Source organism: Coregonus lavaretus, assembly GCF_964263955.1.
Source record: "Coregonus lavaretus genome assembly, chromosome: 3".
NCBI classification, from domain to species: domain Eukaryota; kingdom Metazoa; phylum Chordata; class Actinopteri; order Salmoniformes; family Salmonidae; genus Coregonus; species Coregonus lavaretus.
The window spans coordinates 36,547,417-36,563,413 of NC_139990.1; the positions used below are offsets into that span (position 1 = coordinate 36,547,417).

The 15,997-nt window shown below is 44.3% G+C and overlaps 1 protein-coding gene across 1 annotated transcript in view; it reads right to left on the bottom strand.

Moving 5' to 3' along the window:
• LOC311107213 (oxidation resistance protein 1-like) overlaps positions 1-10,036 on the bottom strand; it is a gene marked incomplete at both ends in the record, with an annotated part of 98,643 nt that extends 88,607 nt beyond the window's left edge. Inside the window, one exon of the mRNA XM_084149707.1 lies at positions 9,935-10,036. Within this exon, the coding sequence (XP_084005833.1) occupies positions 9,935-10,036 (102 nt within the window). The remainder of the gene's footprint in view (positions 1-9,934) is intronic.
• Positions 10,037-15,997: the final 5,961 nt, after the last annotated feature.

Below are 15,997 nucleotides of genomic sequence, written 5' to 3' on the forward strand. Positions count from 1 at the left end.
TACTGCTGCTAGGAAGCTCTCTCTCTGCTCTCCCCCTCCCATCTGTCTGTTTTTGATTGCAGGAGTGAAGTCTGGTGTGCGGGAGTCAGGGTTCCAGCTGCAGCTCATTTACCATAATCACCTCAGCCTTTAAGACCCGGTCAAACTTGCCACTCATCGTCAGGTCATAGTCAAGACTACCATATTATTGGAACCTGACTCCTGCCTCCGCTTCACTCCTGCCACCACCATCCTGCTTTCCACTACCAGACCTTCCTTTTGGACTCACCACGGACACTAGGACGTTACGGTACCACTCCTGCTCTGAACCTGGATCTGTTACCCTCCCTGTAAACCTGGACTTGCTCTTCCCCTATTATTGGAAACCTGGACAAATTGAACTATGTAAATAAACCTGTTAAACCTTCTCTGGCTCGGTGTAGTTGTCTGCATTTGGGTTCAATCCAGTTGAATCATGACAGTAACACACTACGCCGCCAGGGACTCAAATCCTGCAGTGCCAGACGTGTCCCCCTGCTTAAGCCAGTACATGTCCAGGCCCGTCTGAAGTTTGCTAGAGTGCATTTGGATGATCCAGAAGAGGATTGGGAGAATGTCATATGGTCAGATGAAACCAAAATATAACTTTTTGGTAAAAACTCAACTTGTCGTGTTTGGAGGACAAAGAATGCTGAGTTGCATCCAAAGAACACCATTCCTACTGTGAAGCATGGGGGTGGAAACATCATGCTTTGGGGCTGTTTTTCTGCAAAGGGACCAGGACGACTGATCCGTGTAAAAGGAAAGAATGAATGGGGCCATGTATCGTGAGATTTTGAGTGAAAACCTCCTTCCATCAGCAAGGGCATTGAAGATGAAACGTGGCTGGGTCTTTCAGCATGACAATGATCCCAAACACACCGCCCGGGCAACGAAGGAGTGGCTTCGTAAGAAGCATTTCAAGGTCCTGGAGTGGCCTAGCCAGTCTCCAGATCTCAACCCCATAGAACATCTTTGGAGGGAGTTGAAAGTCCGTGTTGCCCAGCGACAGCCCCAAAACATCACTGCTCTAGAGAAGATCTGCATGGAGGAATGGGCCAAAATACCATCAACAGTGTGTGAAAACCTTGTGAAGACTTATAGAAAACGTTTGACCTGTGTCATTGCCAACAAAGGGTATATAACAAAGTATTGAGAAACTTTTGTTATTGACCAAATACTTATTTTCCACCATAATTTGCAAATAAATTCATAAAAAATCCTACAATGTGATTTTCTGGTTTTTTTCCCCTCATTTTGTCTGTCATAGTTGACGTGTACCTATGATGAAAATTTCAGGCCTCTCTCATCTTTTTAAGTGGGAGAACTTGCACAATTGGTGGCTGACTAAATACTGTAGCTGAGTCAAATGACATGTCCTTTGTTTCAAGTACATCATCATTTTGAATGTCATTCTGTTTTTCTTGATTTTCCATGGGTTCAACTCTGAGATTATCTAAAAGTGACAGGTCAGCTGACCCTGTTGTACCAGAAAGTGTAGCTGGTTCAGAGTACTGCAAGTTGTATCAGTTCTGGTGTTTGCCTTTGGCATTTCCTGCTCATCCAATAACGGTTGCTGTGTGTGGAATACCACTTTCTCTGTTCATGTATTTAACAGTTTGTCCAGTTTTTAGATTGGAACAACCATGTGGTCTTAACACGTGGCTGTTGTTGAATGTTTTCCCCATTTGAACCCTCAACAGTATTACCTGTGTCATAGTTAAAGGTTTCTGCTCCATTTCCTGTGTCAGTTTCAGTGTCCATATCATTGGATGCGACATCAGGCAGGTTTGTGTCTGTTAATGTGTCCTTTTTGTCATTTTCAGTAAGAGGCTGAATCTCAGTAACAGCCTCTCCATCTTGTTGATCATTTACTTTCCGCAATCTTGAGTGATGCACCCTGACAATGGTGCTTCCGTGCCTCACAAATATCACCACACCATCTTGGCCAATGACTACTCCTGGTCCTTTCCACTCTTGACAGTCAACTCGTTTGTAGTACACTTTGTTTCCAGTCTCGTACTTCTCATCGGTGGGTCGAAGCTGTTTACGCAGAGCCCTGCGAGTTCTCTCTGAACACTCTGCTTCAGTGAACGCTTATCTCGCTGCATGTAGTGCTGAAAGGTGCGCTCACACTGGCCCCTTCTAGTGCTGGTGGCTTGTCAACCAGTACAGAGGGAAGATTAGGGTTCTGCCCAAACACTAGTTGGTGTGGGCAGTGAACATTGTGCATTGAGTTTTTTGCCATCAAAGCCCAATCTAGGGCTTTTTTCCAGTCACATCCATTGTCTTGCTTCACTTTCAGCATGATCTCTGTGAGTGTTTGATTATGTCTCTCCAGAAGTCCATTGCTCCATGGACTGTTTGCAGCAGTTGTCTTTACTTCCATGTTGAATTTCTCAGCCATTTCTCTTATTTCATTATTACTGAATTCTCCTCCATTGTCACTGTATAATTTCTGGGGCGGGCCATGCACGCTTATCCAGAAATGAATGAAGTGCTTGAAGATTTCACTGGGTTTCTTTTTATTCACAATGCTTCCAGTACTGAAGCGTGTGAAGTGGTCAATTATGTGAAGGTACCACACATTTGGTCCTAGCTCATGTAGATCTACAGCCACTGGTTTCATTGTACTTGGAAGCCAGTGGCAAACCAACAGCTGGTCTGGGCATAGGTTTGCTGTATTTCTGGCATGTCTCACAACTGTTAACTTTCTGCCGTAGAATGGAAATACTCTCATCATTATTCCCAGAACTGCTGAGTAATTTATGAAGTCTGTCAACTGTAGCATGTCCAAACTGTTTGTGAAGTTTTAACAATACTTTGTGTTTTTCCTCTGTGTTCATGTTCTCTGTGTCTGCCAGAATCTCTATGTGCTCTGTGTCCGTCAGAATCTCATTTTTACATGGACTCTGTGTGATGTTTTATGTCTAGTACAGCCCCTATCTTCTTGAGGGAAGCTTTGCTTAATAGTAAGGGGATTTACATTTTACATTTAAATCATTTAGCAGACGCTCTTATCCAGAGAGACTTACAGTTAGTGAATGCATACATGTTTTTTTTGTTTTTTTGTTTTTTTTCATACTGGCCCCCCATGGGAAACGAACCCGCATCCCTGCCGGCCAAACCCTCCCCTACCTTGGACGACGCTGGACCAATTGTGCGCCGCCCATGGGTCTCCCGGTCGCGGCCGGCTGCGACAGAGCCTGGACACAAACCAGGATCTCTAGTGGCACAGCTAGCACTGCGATGCAGTGCCTTAGACCACTGCGCCACTCGGGATATCTGCAGGGACCACCTCTGTTTCAACGTGACACTTAGTCTGACCAATTTTTGCTGGTATCGTGACTTTCTTGGTAGAATGGACGATTCTCCCATCTCCAAATTCGAAAGCTCTGTTGCTTGGTGTGTCAATCATATTTTGTACACTGACATAGCCATCAAGTCATTTTGCACCACACAATGTGTGTGTACATGCAGTATACATCACAGCAGATCCTAAGGATTCAACTATAAAGATCTCAGTATCAGAAGCAGATTCGTTTGAAAACAGTGTAATGTTACAGTGCTCCATCTCTGTGTTTACATTTTCCTCTGTTAGTTTAACTTGTTCATTTTTATGAGGACAGTCTTTAACCCAATGGTAAGTGCTTTGACAAGTAGCACATTTTGATCTCCTTCCATACCTGTCCAGTGGATTTGTGCCGGGCCGTGGCGCCCTCGTCTGGTTGTCTTGAGAACGTGACTGGTTGGCGCCTTTTCTCTCTGCTGCTAAGTGTAATATGCGACGTCACTCACTTGCATTCCATCTGTTATTGGCGCAACAGACGTCTTTTCACCCAAAATATTTTTGGGGTGCCGACTTCATTGACGCAAAAGTCAGCACAGTACAAGCAGTCAAAGCCAACTGTTTCTCCCTACCATCCAGACAGGCAATATCTAGCAACTTGAAAGCTAACACTGCATCCGGGAGAACCATGTCGTACTTGCGCATCCTTTTGTACCTCTGTTCGAAATCAATGATGTAGTCCGTCATTGCAACCGAAATGTCTCTAGTAACACTGTCAATATTTGAATATGCCTCGAAGGCAGGATCTTTCTCTTCATTAAGCAACACAGAATCCAGTGCTCTGATCAAAGTTCCCATACCATCATCCTTTTTCAAATCCTCCGTGGATATTTCCAGTGCTGTATCTGTCGCTCTTCCCTCGAGCGATAATACCATCGCAAGTGCTTGCTTTTTCTCGTCCAGATTAGTAACCCGTGTCCAGATTCCAAGTTAATTTTTCTAACTTTCATACGACCTCTTCTTGACGGAGCGAAGTGACACATTGTAGTTATTAGCCATCCTCTGCTACCAATGTTAACTCAAAATGACAAAGCAACTAGTTTCCAATTTAACAATGTTTACTTCACTGTATTTCCACAGTACATTCCCAATCAGAGACAACGATCGACAGCTGCCTCTGATTGGGAACCAAACCCGGCCAACATAGATATACAAAACATAACAGGGGAGGGTCTGGGTGGGCATCTAGCCTCGGTGGCGGCTCCAGCTCCGGGCGTGACGTCCTCTCCGTTTCTACCTCCCCATTGCACCGCTGGTCCGGTCTGGACCTTGGTGCGATCCTTCCCCTCTCAGTCCTCCCACGATGCACCAAGCCCTGTCTGGACCCTGGTGTGGGAGGCCCTGACCCTGGAGAGGGGCTGACGTCTGGGCCTGGACCGGCAATCCCCCCGCGATGCACCAAGCCCTGTCGCCATCTGGTTCTGGAGTGGAGCCGCTGACCGGAGCTGAACTGGACCCCGGTGGAGCGGACTGCTCTGGATCTGGACTGGAGCAGCTGACCAGAGCTGGACTGGGCACAGGTGGAGCGGACTGCTCTGGCACTGGATTGGAGCAGCTGACCCGGAGCTGGACTGGACACCGGTGGAGCGGACTGCTCTGGCACAGGAGTGGAGCAGTTGACCGGAACTGGACTAGGCACCGTTGGAGCGGACTTCTCTGGCACCAGCCGTACCGTACTGGGGACACGCACCACTGGTCTGGTGCGAGGAACAGGCACCGGCCGCACCGGGCTGGGAACACGCACCACTGGTCTGGTGCGAGGAGCAGGCACAGGCCGCGCCAGACTGGAGACATGCACCACAGGTTTGGTGCGAGGAGCAGGCACGGGTCGTACCGGACAGGAGACACGCACCACAGGTTTCGTGCGAGGAGCATATCGGGCTGGCGACACGCACCACTGGTTTGGTGCGAGGATCAGGTACGGGCCGTACAGGACTGAAGACACGCACCACTGGTTTGGTGCGGGGAGCAGGTACGGGGTGTACCGGACTGGCGACACGCACCACTGGTTTGGTGCGAGGAGCAGGCACGGGCCGTACCGGACAGGAGACACGCACCACTGGTCTGGTGCGAGGAGCAGACACGGGCCGCGCCGGACTGGAGACACGTACCACAGGTTTCGTGCGAGGAGCAGGCACGGGGCGCACCGGGCTGGGGATACGCACCACTGGTTTGGTGTGGGGAGCAGGTACGGGGCGTACCGGGCTGGTGACACGCACCACTGGTTTGGTGCAAGGAGCAGGTATGGGCCATACAGGACTGAAGACACGCACGACTGGTTTGGTGCGGGGAGCAGGTACGGGGTGTACCGGACTGGCGACACGCACCACTGGTTTGGTGCGAGGAGCAGGCACGGGCCTTACCGGACAGGAGACACGCACCACTGGTCTGGTGCGAGGAGCAGGCACGGGCCGCGCCAGACTGGAGACACGCACCACAGGTTTGGTGCGAGGAGCAGGCACGGAGCGCACCGGGCTGGGGATACGCACCACTGGTTTGGTGCGAGGAGCAGATACGGGCCGTACAGGACTGGAAACACGCACCACTGGTTTTGTGCGAGGAACAGGCACAGGCTTTACCGATCTGTGAAGGCGCACTGGCGGCACAGTGCGTAAATCCGGCGCATAGCCTGGTGCCTGAATGGTCACACGCTCCTCAAAGCGAGTGCGGGGATTTGGCTCTGCTAACCTCTGCTCTAAAGACTGAGCTCTCTGCTGCTGGAGGGTTAATTCCTCTCTCAGCTTCTCTTGTTGCTTGGCCAGCTCCTCTCTCCGTGCAACCATTTACTCCTTCTCCCTAAGGGCCTCCTGCAGCGCCTCCTTTTGAAGGGAGCTCTCCTGCTCTATCTTCGCGATCAGCCCCCGGTGGTTATCTCTTCTGTCAGAGTGCTAATCTGCAGGTCTCTCCGAGCCTCCTGCTGCTTAGCCAACCACCCCGTGTGCCCCCCCCCAAAAAAAATATTGGGGTAGCCTCTCTGGCTTCCTTAGCGGTCGGCACCGTTGGCGTCGCCGTTGATCCTCTCCTACCTGGGCTTCTACCTTCGCCCAGGGTCCTTTCCCAGCAAAAATCTCCTCCAAAGACCACAATGTCTTCCCCACCTGTGTCCAGGGTGTTTGCTCCTCCTGGGCATGCTGCTTGGTCCGTTGGTGGTGGGATCTTCTGTCACGTTCATTGATAGAAGGATTGGACCAGGGTGCAGCGTGGTATGCGTACATAGTCGTTTATTATATTAAACACCGACAAAACAACAAACGCAACGTAACGTGAAGTTCAAAAGGCTAAACTTCCAACAAGCCAAACTGAAACAAGATCCCACAACTAAAGGTAGGCAAAATGGATGCCTAAATATGATCCTCAATCAGAGACAACGATCGACAGCTGCCTCTGATTGGGAACCACACCCGGCCAACATAGATATACAAAACATAGAATGTACACCCTGACCAAACCAACAAGAAACAACAGGCATTAAAGGTCAGGGCGTGACAAGTATTTTATAAAGGGATAAGACGGTATTACAAGAAAGGACAACAAGTGAAATAATACATCTTCAAATATAACTAATTAGAACACAAGTACTCAATCAACATAGTGGAGAAAAAAACATAGCAAACAGAAGACATAGAAGGCACTGTATGTGGCTATGTGTGGATGTATTGTGATGGAAGGTGTGGTGTGCGTTTTTGTGTTTGGAAAAGTGTGGCGTGAAGTGAGTGAGAAAGGAAATGGTTGCATATCCCAGAACCAACGTGTGTCTGTGAGCAGGGGTTGTGAGAGGGAGCTTTCAATTTTGTGCAGATGAGGGATATACATCTTAAAATAAAGTATACATCTAATTTATTTTTATTGTCCTATCATGATGGAATGGTCCCCAACCCTATATCCTAGACACCCACCTGAGCGACCCATACACCAAAGAGAAGTCCCCATCTGTTTTATGGTCCTGCTGTAAGTTGCCTATATGCAGCCAAAACAGAAAGCTAAATGCGGTCAGAGACCTACTAGAGCAGCACTGCCCCCTCAAGATTCTGAGCCTGCCTGTTAGGGTTGGTCCAACAAAGCCAGAGCCCCCTGATGGGAGAGCATAATTTCCAAGGAAATTCTCAAAGCTGCTAATGAGAACCTTGACGACCTTGTACCTAGCCGGTGGGGATTCCGGTGGGGCACCCCCACCCAGGTAGTGGCATTGCTGGCAACACTGGCTGCAGTAACCCATGGGCAGGGGGGTCACACTCGGACAATCAGAGAGGGGGCATATTATTGTGGCCCTGGTGGCACAAAATAATCAAAGGTATGACTGCTCGGAGATGCTTGAGGAAAATGGTTACAACGGGGGACCAGTGTGTTTCTGTCTCAGGGGAAGAGGGTGGATCTGATCTCCATTACCTAGGACTTGATATAGGTTAATCAAATCTCAAATGTAATGTTAGCTAATAACATCAGATCCAAAAATAATATCAAGGGATTAGAAATCCAGGGCTTAAAAACAAAGGTGTCATTGTATGCTGATGCTTCATGTTTTCTTTTAAATACACAACGTGAATCCCTCCACAGCCTCATAGAGGGTCTAGATACATTTTCTAACCTCTCTGGATTACAACCAAATTATGATAAATGTACTATATTATGTATTGGATCACTGAAAATACAATTTTTACATTACCATGTAGTTTACCAATAAAATGGTCTGATGGTGATGTGGATATACTCGGAATACATGTCCCAAATTAAATAAATGATCTCACTCCAATACATTTTAATAGAAAGTTAGCAAAATTAGATAAGATCTTGCTACCATGGAAAGGTAAATACCTGTCTATTTGTTGAAAAATCACCCTGATTAACTATTTAGTATTATCCCAGTTTATCTATTTACTTATGGTCTTGCCTACGCCTAGCGAACAGTTTTTTTTTAATTATATGAGAAAAAAATATTCCATTTTATTTTGATCGGCAAGCCAGACAAAATTAAACGGGCCTATTTATATAATGAATATGAATTCGGAGGACAGAAATTATATATTAAATATTAAAGCATTAGATCTAGCACTAAAAGCTTCAGTCATACAAAAGTTATACTTAAATTAGTAAGATTGTCTCACCCCATGTTCAAGAATGGCCTTTTTCCCTTTATTCAGATTACAACCTCTCACTTTCAGTTATTTGAAAAGGAAATAATCTCCCAAATATCACTATTTCTAAAACAAGCCATAGAAAGTTGGTTGCAATTTCAATTTAATCCTCCAGAAACGACAGAACAAATAATGCAACAAATATTGTGGTTAAACTTAAATATACTAATTGATAAAAAGACAGTATTTTTTGATTTTTTTTTAACAAAGGTATAATCTTCATAAATGATATCATAGGTAGGACTGGTGGAGTTATGAAGCTAACAAAAACATATGGAAATGTCTGCTCTACCCAAAATTACAACCAAATAATTGCAGCATTACCGCAAAAATGGTAGAGGAAAGTGGAAAGGGGAAAAAGTAAGGAACTTGTCTGTCGGCCCTGCATTAAAGAACATAATTGGTTAAAGAAAATTGTGATAAATAAAAAAGTATACCAGTTTCATTTAAGGACCAAAGGATTGACAGCCGTCCCATATAGATTGCAAAATAGTTGGCAAGAGATTTTTGACGTACCGATTCCATGGCATAGTGTTTATGAACTGATACGCAAACGACGCCGGATTCAAAACTTAGAATTTTTCAATTTAAATTATTATACAAAATTCTTGCTACCAATAGAATGTTATTCATATGGGGGATACAATCTTCCCAGCTCTGCAGAATTTGCTGAGAAGAGACAGAATCATTAGATAATCTGTTTTGGTACTGTCCATTTGTGGCTTGTTTTTGGTCACAGGTCCAGGAATGGCTGAAGGATTGCAATATTTACCTGGAGCTAACCCTGCAGATAGCACTACTGGGTGATCTGAAAAGTCATAGTCAATCGATCAATAATATAATAATACTTTTAGTAAAAAAATATATTTTCAATTTACAATCTGTAGAAACAATGAGAATAGAAGGGTTTAGAACTTTTGTGAAACATCACAGTACTGTTGAAAAATATATGGCAAATAGAAATCCATTATGGATGGTGTTAAGAGATAGATGGGAGGTGTTGAATGCAGCTGAAGGATGGGACTAATAACAACTAATAACAGCAAGATACCTAATGTAGGGCATGCTGTGTCCATAAGTGTAAAGGTTATAGGTTTAGAGCTTTTGTGAAGGAGCACAGTTAGAAAGATATGGCATATAGAAGCAAACCGGATGGACATGATGAAAATGATCGGAGAGGTTGAGGGTAGAGGAGCTTCAGGAGTAAAAACAAACAAAATATAATTATTGTAAAATTGACTGTGTCCATAAAATGTATATAGTATGTATAAGCTGGAAGTAGAGGCCTAAGCGTTGTTGTTCACTAGTTTACTCCAATTAGGGAAGGGGTAGTTGGGTTGGAAAGTAATAAAGGGAAAATGAAATACAAAAAAATAAATTTAAAATAAAAGATAGCGATGACGTGAGATCTATGGATCTCTGGGGGCTAACCGACCTTGCCATCTGTGATGTACTTGCAGTTGATTTTGAGAAACTTCTGTGTTAGAGCCTCTTCTTCTTCAGATGTGGACAACACCACTCTGGCCGGACGGGACATGGGGTGGGCAGGGGACGGTGTGGAATCCCTCCGATGGATGTCATCTGAGTCCTAGTAGAGTGAGAGAGCGAGAGAGAGAGAGAGCGATATGAGAGAGAGATAGGGAGAGAGTGAGCGAGAGGGAGGGGCGCCTGGTGGTCAGTAGCTCTGTATTCATCCATGCACCAATTTCGATCTTGTCTCATCGCTGAAACTCCCCAACGTGCTCGGGAGGCAAAGGTCGAGTCATGCGTCCTACGAAACATGACCCGCCAAACCGTGCATCTTAACCTCCACCCGCTTAACCCAGAAGCCAGCCACACCAATGTATCGGAGGAGACACCGTTCACCTGACGACCAATGTCAGCTGCAGGCGCCCGGCCCGCCACAAGAAGTCGATTGAGTATGATGAGCCAAATAAAGCCCCCCCGGCCAAACCCTCCCCTAACCCAGATGATGCTGGGCCAATTGTGCGCCGCCCTATGGGACTCCCGATCACGGCCGGTTGTGATACAGCCCGGGATCGAACCCGTGTCTGTAGTGACACCTCTATCACTGCGATGCAGTGCCTTAGACCGCTGCGCCACACGGGAGGCCTTGTGAATGGCTTTTAATCCATTCCATTTTAATTTAATTTTAATTTATTCTGTCTACAATGGTTGCTCAATGGAACACATGCGTTGAGCTACAACCCTGGTGTTACGAATGAAGAACGAGTGTTCAGTGTCAATGGTGTTGTCTGGAGCTTAAAGCATAGAAAATCAAGTTAGAAATTAAGTACAATAAAAAAATATTACGTTGATTTTGGAAACACAACAATTTTTGTTTTCCATTTCATCCCATTGGGTCACTGCATTGGCAGACCCAGCTGCTTAGCAAAAACTTTTTTGTGATTCATTTTTTATGAGCTCCCGCTCAGCCCAGTCAAAGCGCTTCTCTGTCCTAGCACCCCAATGGTGGAACCAGCTTCCCCATGAAGCTAGGACAGGCAAAAGATTGCCTTTCATGAACTAACACTCACACTTGACTTACCCCCGTTCATCCCCAAGGGTGAATTAGTTGTTTACCAGGAGAGAGGTAAATCTGAGCCCTTTGCTGCTGCAAATCACATTAATGTCATCCAAATTAGATCAATAGCCTCTAATTGAGGATACTGTTAACATATGCACTAAATCATCAACATCTCCCAGTAAACTGGGCAGTGAAAAACAACATTAGCAAAATATTTAAAGGGATAGTTCACTCAAATTACAAAATGACACATTTGTTTTCTTACCCTGTAAGCAGTACATGGACAAGGTATGACAGCAATCCATGCTTTGGTTTTGTTTACCTGGCCTCTGTTTCTAAATACTACTATGTGGCACAAATCCAATGATTTGGACATGAAGCGTAAAAAATATAAATTTCGTTACCATTGACTTGCATTTGATTTGTGCCATAAATGCTAAAAGATAGCATTTGGAAAGAGTGGCCAGGTAAACAAAACCAAAGCATGGAATGCTGTCATACCTTGTCCATAGACTGTCCACAGGGAAAATAAACTAATCTGTCATTTTGTCATTTGGGTGAACTATCCCTTTAAGGTATAACTTTATTGGAAATTGACAAAATAATGCTTCTAACTCAAGAAAGGATCCTTTAACTCCTTTCAGAGCAATGTTCACATGCTTCAATCCTACAAGCATCTCTCTCTTCTCTACAGGCATCTCTCTCTTTTCCACATAATTTGAGATTGAATTGTAGAGAGAGAGAGAGAGAGAGAGGTGCCAATGAATGGACCTGAGTGTGTGTGTTTATTTGTGTGTGTATGTGTGAGTGCACTGATTAGTATGTGTAGCCTACATCCGCAAGCTTGTGTGCATGCCTGTTGCGATGTGTATAACTAGAAGGTGAGTCATAGAGGAAATATGACTGTGCTGTCCTGGTGTCCTGGCAGCTCTAGTCACTAGGACCATCTGGAGTCTTTCTCCACTGTGTTGACTGTAGGACCCCTGGCCCAGACCCAGAGACCCAATACAATCCTACCTGGAGGTGACACACACAGCCCCTGTGTGTGTGTGTGTTAGTGCGTGCATGTGTGTGTGTCACCTCCAGGACACAGGCCAGTGTTGACTGCTGCCATTTGGCAGGCTCAACCAGACAGAGCTAGATTCAGCCAGAGAACGAGATGACTGAGACTATGACTAGAAGGTTCTTTACACTGTAGTTATCTGAATCAGAGACTGAAAACTACAGTTTCTTATTAGCTATGGTTATCAGGATATTTGACGCTTGGAAATCAATGCATACTAGTGCAGGGTAACAGTTTTATTGATACATTAGTGGCCCAGAAATAGGTGTATTGAAATAGAGCAATTTAGCTTAGCCTGCTGGATTTAGCTGTTGGATACCAGCTGGCTGGTGGTAAATAAATATGACATTTTATGGATGGCTCTATTTCCCCCTTGTGGACTTACACTAAAATGTAAAAGTCAGGATCTTTGTAAAATCTCCACTGCTACTAATCAAAAGGGATTTAGGCCTGGCATTTTGAATACCCCCTCAGTTTTCAAATCACGTAGAGGACTTGGGCTGTTGCACGATAGCAACCAAAGCCCATGTAAGTCAGTTTAGAACATTCCATCATTGGTTACTCTGAGAGTTGACATCGGCTGCGGCCTCAGGCCCTATGGTGCTAACCTTGGAAAAGTAATTCCAATTTCTACTACTTCCTCTATTGCCAATAGGGATAGACCAAATGGTGCAGTTCTATGCAATCTTACAGCCATACCAACTATATCAATATCAACCATCAGACAGGGCCTGCAACCGCCTATTGAACGTAGCTTGTTTAAGTTGGAGGCCACGTGACTTTAACATTTGTAAAGCCCTTGGGTTGATGCTTCTGAACATTAGGAGCTTACTTCATAAACTGGATTACATTAAGATCTGGGCTATGCAGACAAATCCGGACATTCTGGTATTGACTGAAACTTGGATCTCTGGGGACATTCAAGATTCTGATATTAATATTAAGGGTTATAATGTGTTCAAAGCTGACAGACAGGGTAAAGGTGATGGGGTGGCCATTTTTATTCAACATTATTTCTCTGTCTCTTTACTGAAATCCATTTCCCTTGCCTTTCTCTGGGGAAAAATATATCCATAACTATTATAGGGTTCTACCATCCTCCCTGGTCTAATATTTGTGCTCTCGAGGAGTTAACTAGTTTGTTGTCTTCTTTTATTAAATCAGAAGTTAATATCCTGGGTGACCTAAAATATGATTGGGAAATGCAGGCTTCAGATAATCTAAAAGACGTGTAATGATCTAAACCTAAATCCCAGCTGGTGACTAAGCCTACACGGCCCAACCCTAAGATCCTTCAAAGTCAACTCTGGTTGATTTTATCTTAACGAATACACCAGAGAAATATGTTTCTCCCAAGACATTAGTGATCATTGCCCAGTTGTTTGTGATAGAGACGTGAGAATAAAACATCTAAGCCTTGTGTCATCACAAAGAGTAACTTTAAAAACTTCAGTGAACAGGCTTTTTTACATTATCTTTATTTTAGTGACCATGATTGCATTTCAGCTATCCCTAAAGCTGATTTAGCTTTCAGCCTATTTACAGATGTCTTCAACACTATTGTGGATAATCATTCTACCTTCAAAAAAATAAGAGTTAAAAGGTAGATCGAAGGCCTGGTACACTCCGGAATTATCAGAAGTCATTCATAAAAGAGTTGATGCTTGGATCATAGCCAGGAACACAGCCTTAGCCTCGGACTGGAGGAACTGGAATCATTGTGTAAGAGAAATCATAAAGGCTAAATAGGATTATTATATAACCACTCCTTCGGATTGTAAGGGGAACCCGGCTAAATTATGGAAAACTGTCAAATCCCTGAGGGGTTCTACCTTCTCCTCTCTGCCACAACAAATTAATTCAGACACTGGCCTCATTACGGAAAATAATGCCATCATTGATGCATCACTGAACGGTACCGGAGCGGCAAGTCTAGGTCCAAAAGGCTCCTTAACAGCGTCTACCCTCAAGCCATAAGCCTGCTGAACAATTAATATAATGGCCACCCGGACTATTTGCAAAACTACAGCCAGATTTTATAGCTATGTAGGAATCCCTTGCTGATTTAAAACTTGTGCTTAATACAGGCAAAACGAAATACATGTTGTTTTCAAACTCTCATAAGAATGTTTCAGATGAACTACATGTTTATTCATTAGATGGTTCTCCAATTGAACATGTGCCCGCATATCAAGATTTAGGCATTTGGATTGATATGGATTTGACTTTTCTTTGAAATATATAGATGAGCTGGTTAATAAGAAGCTAATATTTAAAGTTGGCCTTTTCTACAGAAACATATCATGCAGTAGGAAGCAGATTATTCAGTCAACCTTTTTATCTGTTCTTGATTATGGTGATATTATTTATCAAAGTGCAGCTGCTACTACTCTTAAACCTTTGGATGCCATCTACCATAGTGCCCTTCGTTTTGTTACAGGTGACAGTTTTGATACTCATCACTGCATCCTGTATCAAAAGGTTGGCTGCACTTCGCTAAAGACCTGTAGATCTCTACGTTACTCCCTTTTTGTTTACAAGGCCCTACTTTATAAACTTCCATCTTATCTAACTTTGCTGCTGAAGTATAGACATCTGAGTTGCCTAAACCATTCACCGGATTGGTTAATTATTGATGTTCCTAGAGTCTCCACCGAGCTAGGTAAATCTGCTTTTAGTTTTAATGCACCGTATTGCTGGAACAAAATTCAAAATTAATTTCATCTTGATGTTCTGGTGCAGTTCTGGCAATTTAAAGTATTTATTGGGGATTTATTTGTGGAGGAATTTAACAGTTTTCTGGGTGATGTTTTATTTGTGCTTCCCATGACTGTATTTGTGTATTTTAATTTGTATATGTTTGGGTATAATGTGTATGTCTATGTTGTGTATACAGGGCACATTTGTAAAAGAGACCTGTGTCTAAATATGTTTTCCTTGTTAGAATAAAGGTTAAATTAAAAATAATCACAAATGTGAAATCACAAATCTACCTAGTGTGAGTCTAACACATGGCTGTAATGGCAATGATATAGTGTGTGCATTACATCTCCATTGTCACACCCTGATCTGTTTCACATGTCTTGTGAAACAGACCCATGGGGCGGCGCGCAATTGGCCCAGCGTCGTCCAGGGTAGGGGAGGGAATGGCCGGCAGGGATGTAGCTCAGTTGATTGAGCATGGCGTTTGCAACGCCAGGGTTGTGGGTTCGATTCCCACAGGGGGTATAAAAAATAAATACAAATAAAATATATATATATATAATAATAATAATGTGACTAAACTGTAAGTCGCTCTGGATAAGAGCGTCTGCTAAATGACTTAAATGTAAATGTTATGCTTGTCTCCACCCCCCACCAGGTGTCTCCCATTATCACCTGTGTATTTATACCTGCATTTTCTGTTTGTCTGTTGCCAGTTCGTCTTGTATTGTCAGGTCATCCCAGCATTTCTAGCCTTTCCGGTTCTGACCTTTCTGCCTGCCCTGACCCTGCCCTGACCCTGAGCCTGCCTGCCGTTCTGTACATGCCTGATTCTGACCGGTACCTGCCTGATTCTGACCTGGTTTATGAACTTCTGCCTGCCCTGACCCTGAGCCTGCCTGCCGTCCTGTACCTGTCGGAATCTGATCTGGTTACGAACCTCTGCCTGTCCTCGACCTGCCCTTTGCCGGCTCCCCGTGTTATAATAAATTATCTGAGTACTGAACCATCCGCCTCCTATGTCTGCATCTGGGTCATATCCTGAGTCGTGATATCTATGGCATTTGACTTTGAACCTTGAGCCCTATATTGCCAGGGGTCATGACACACTGAAAAATAGCCATATGCGATAGTCTATAAAAGCTATACAGTCACAGTATATCAAAGCACTGACTGCTCGTTATGTTGCCTAGTTTTAATCCCTT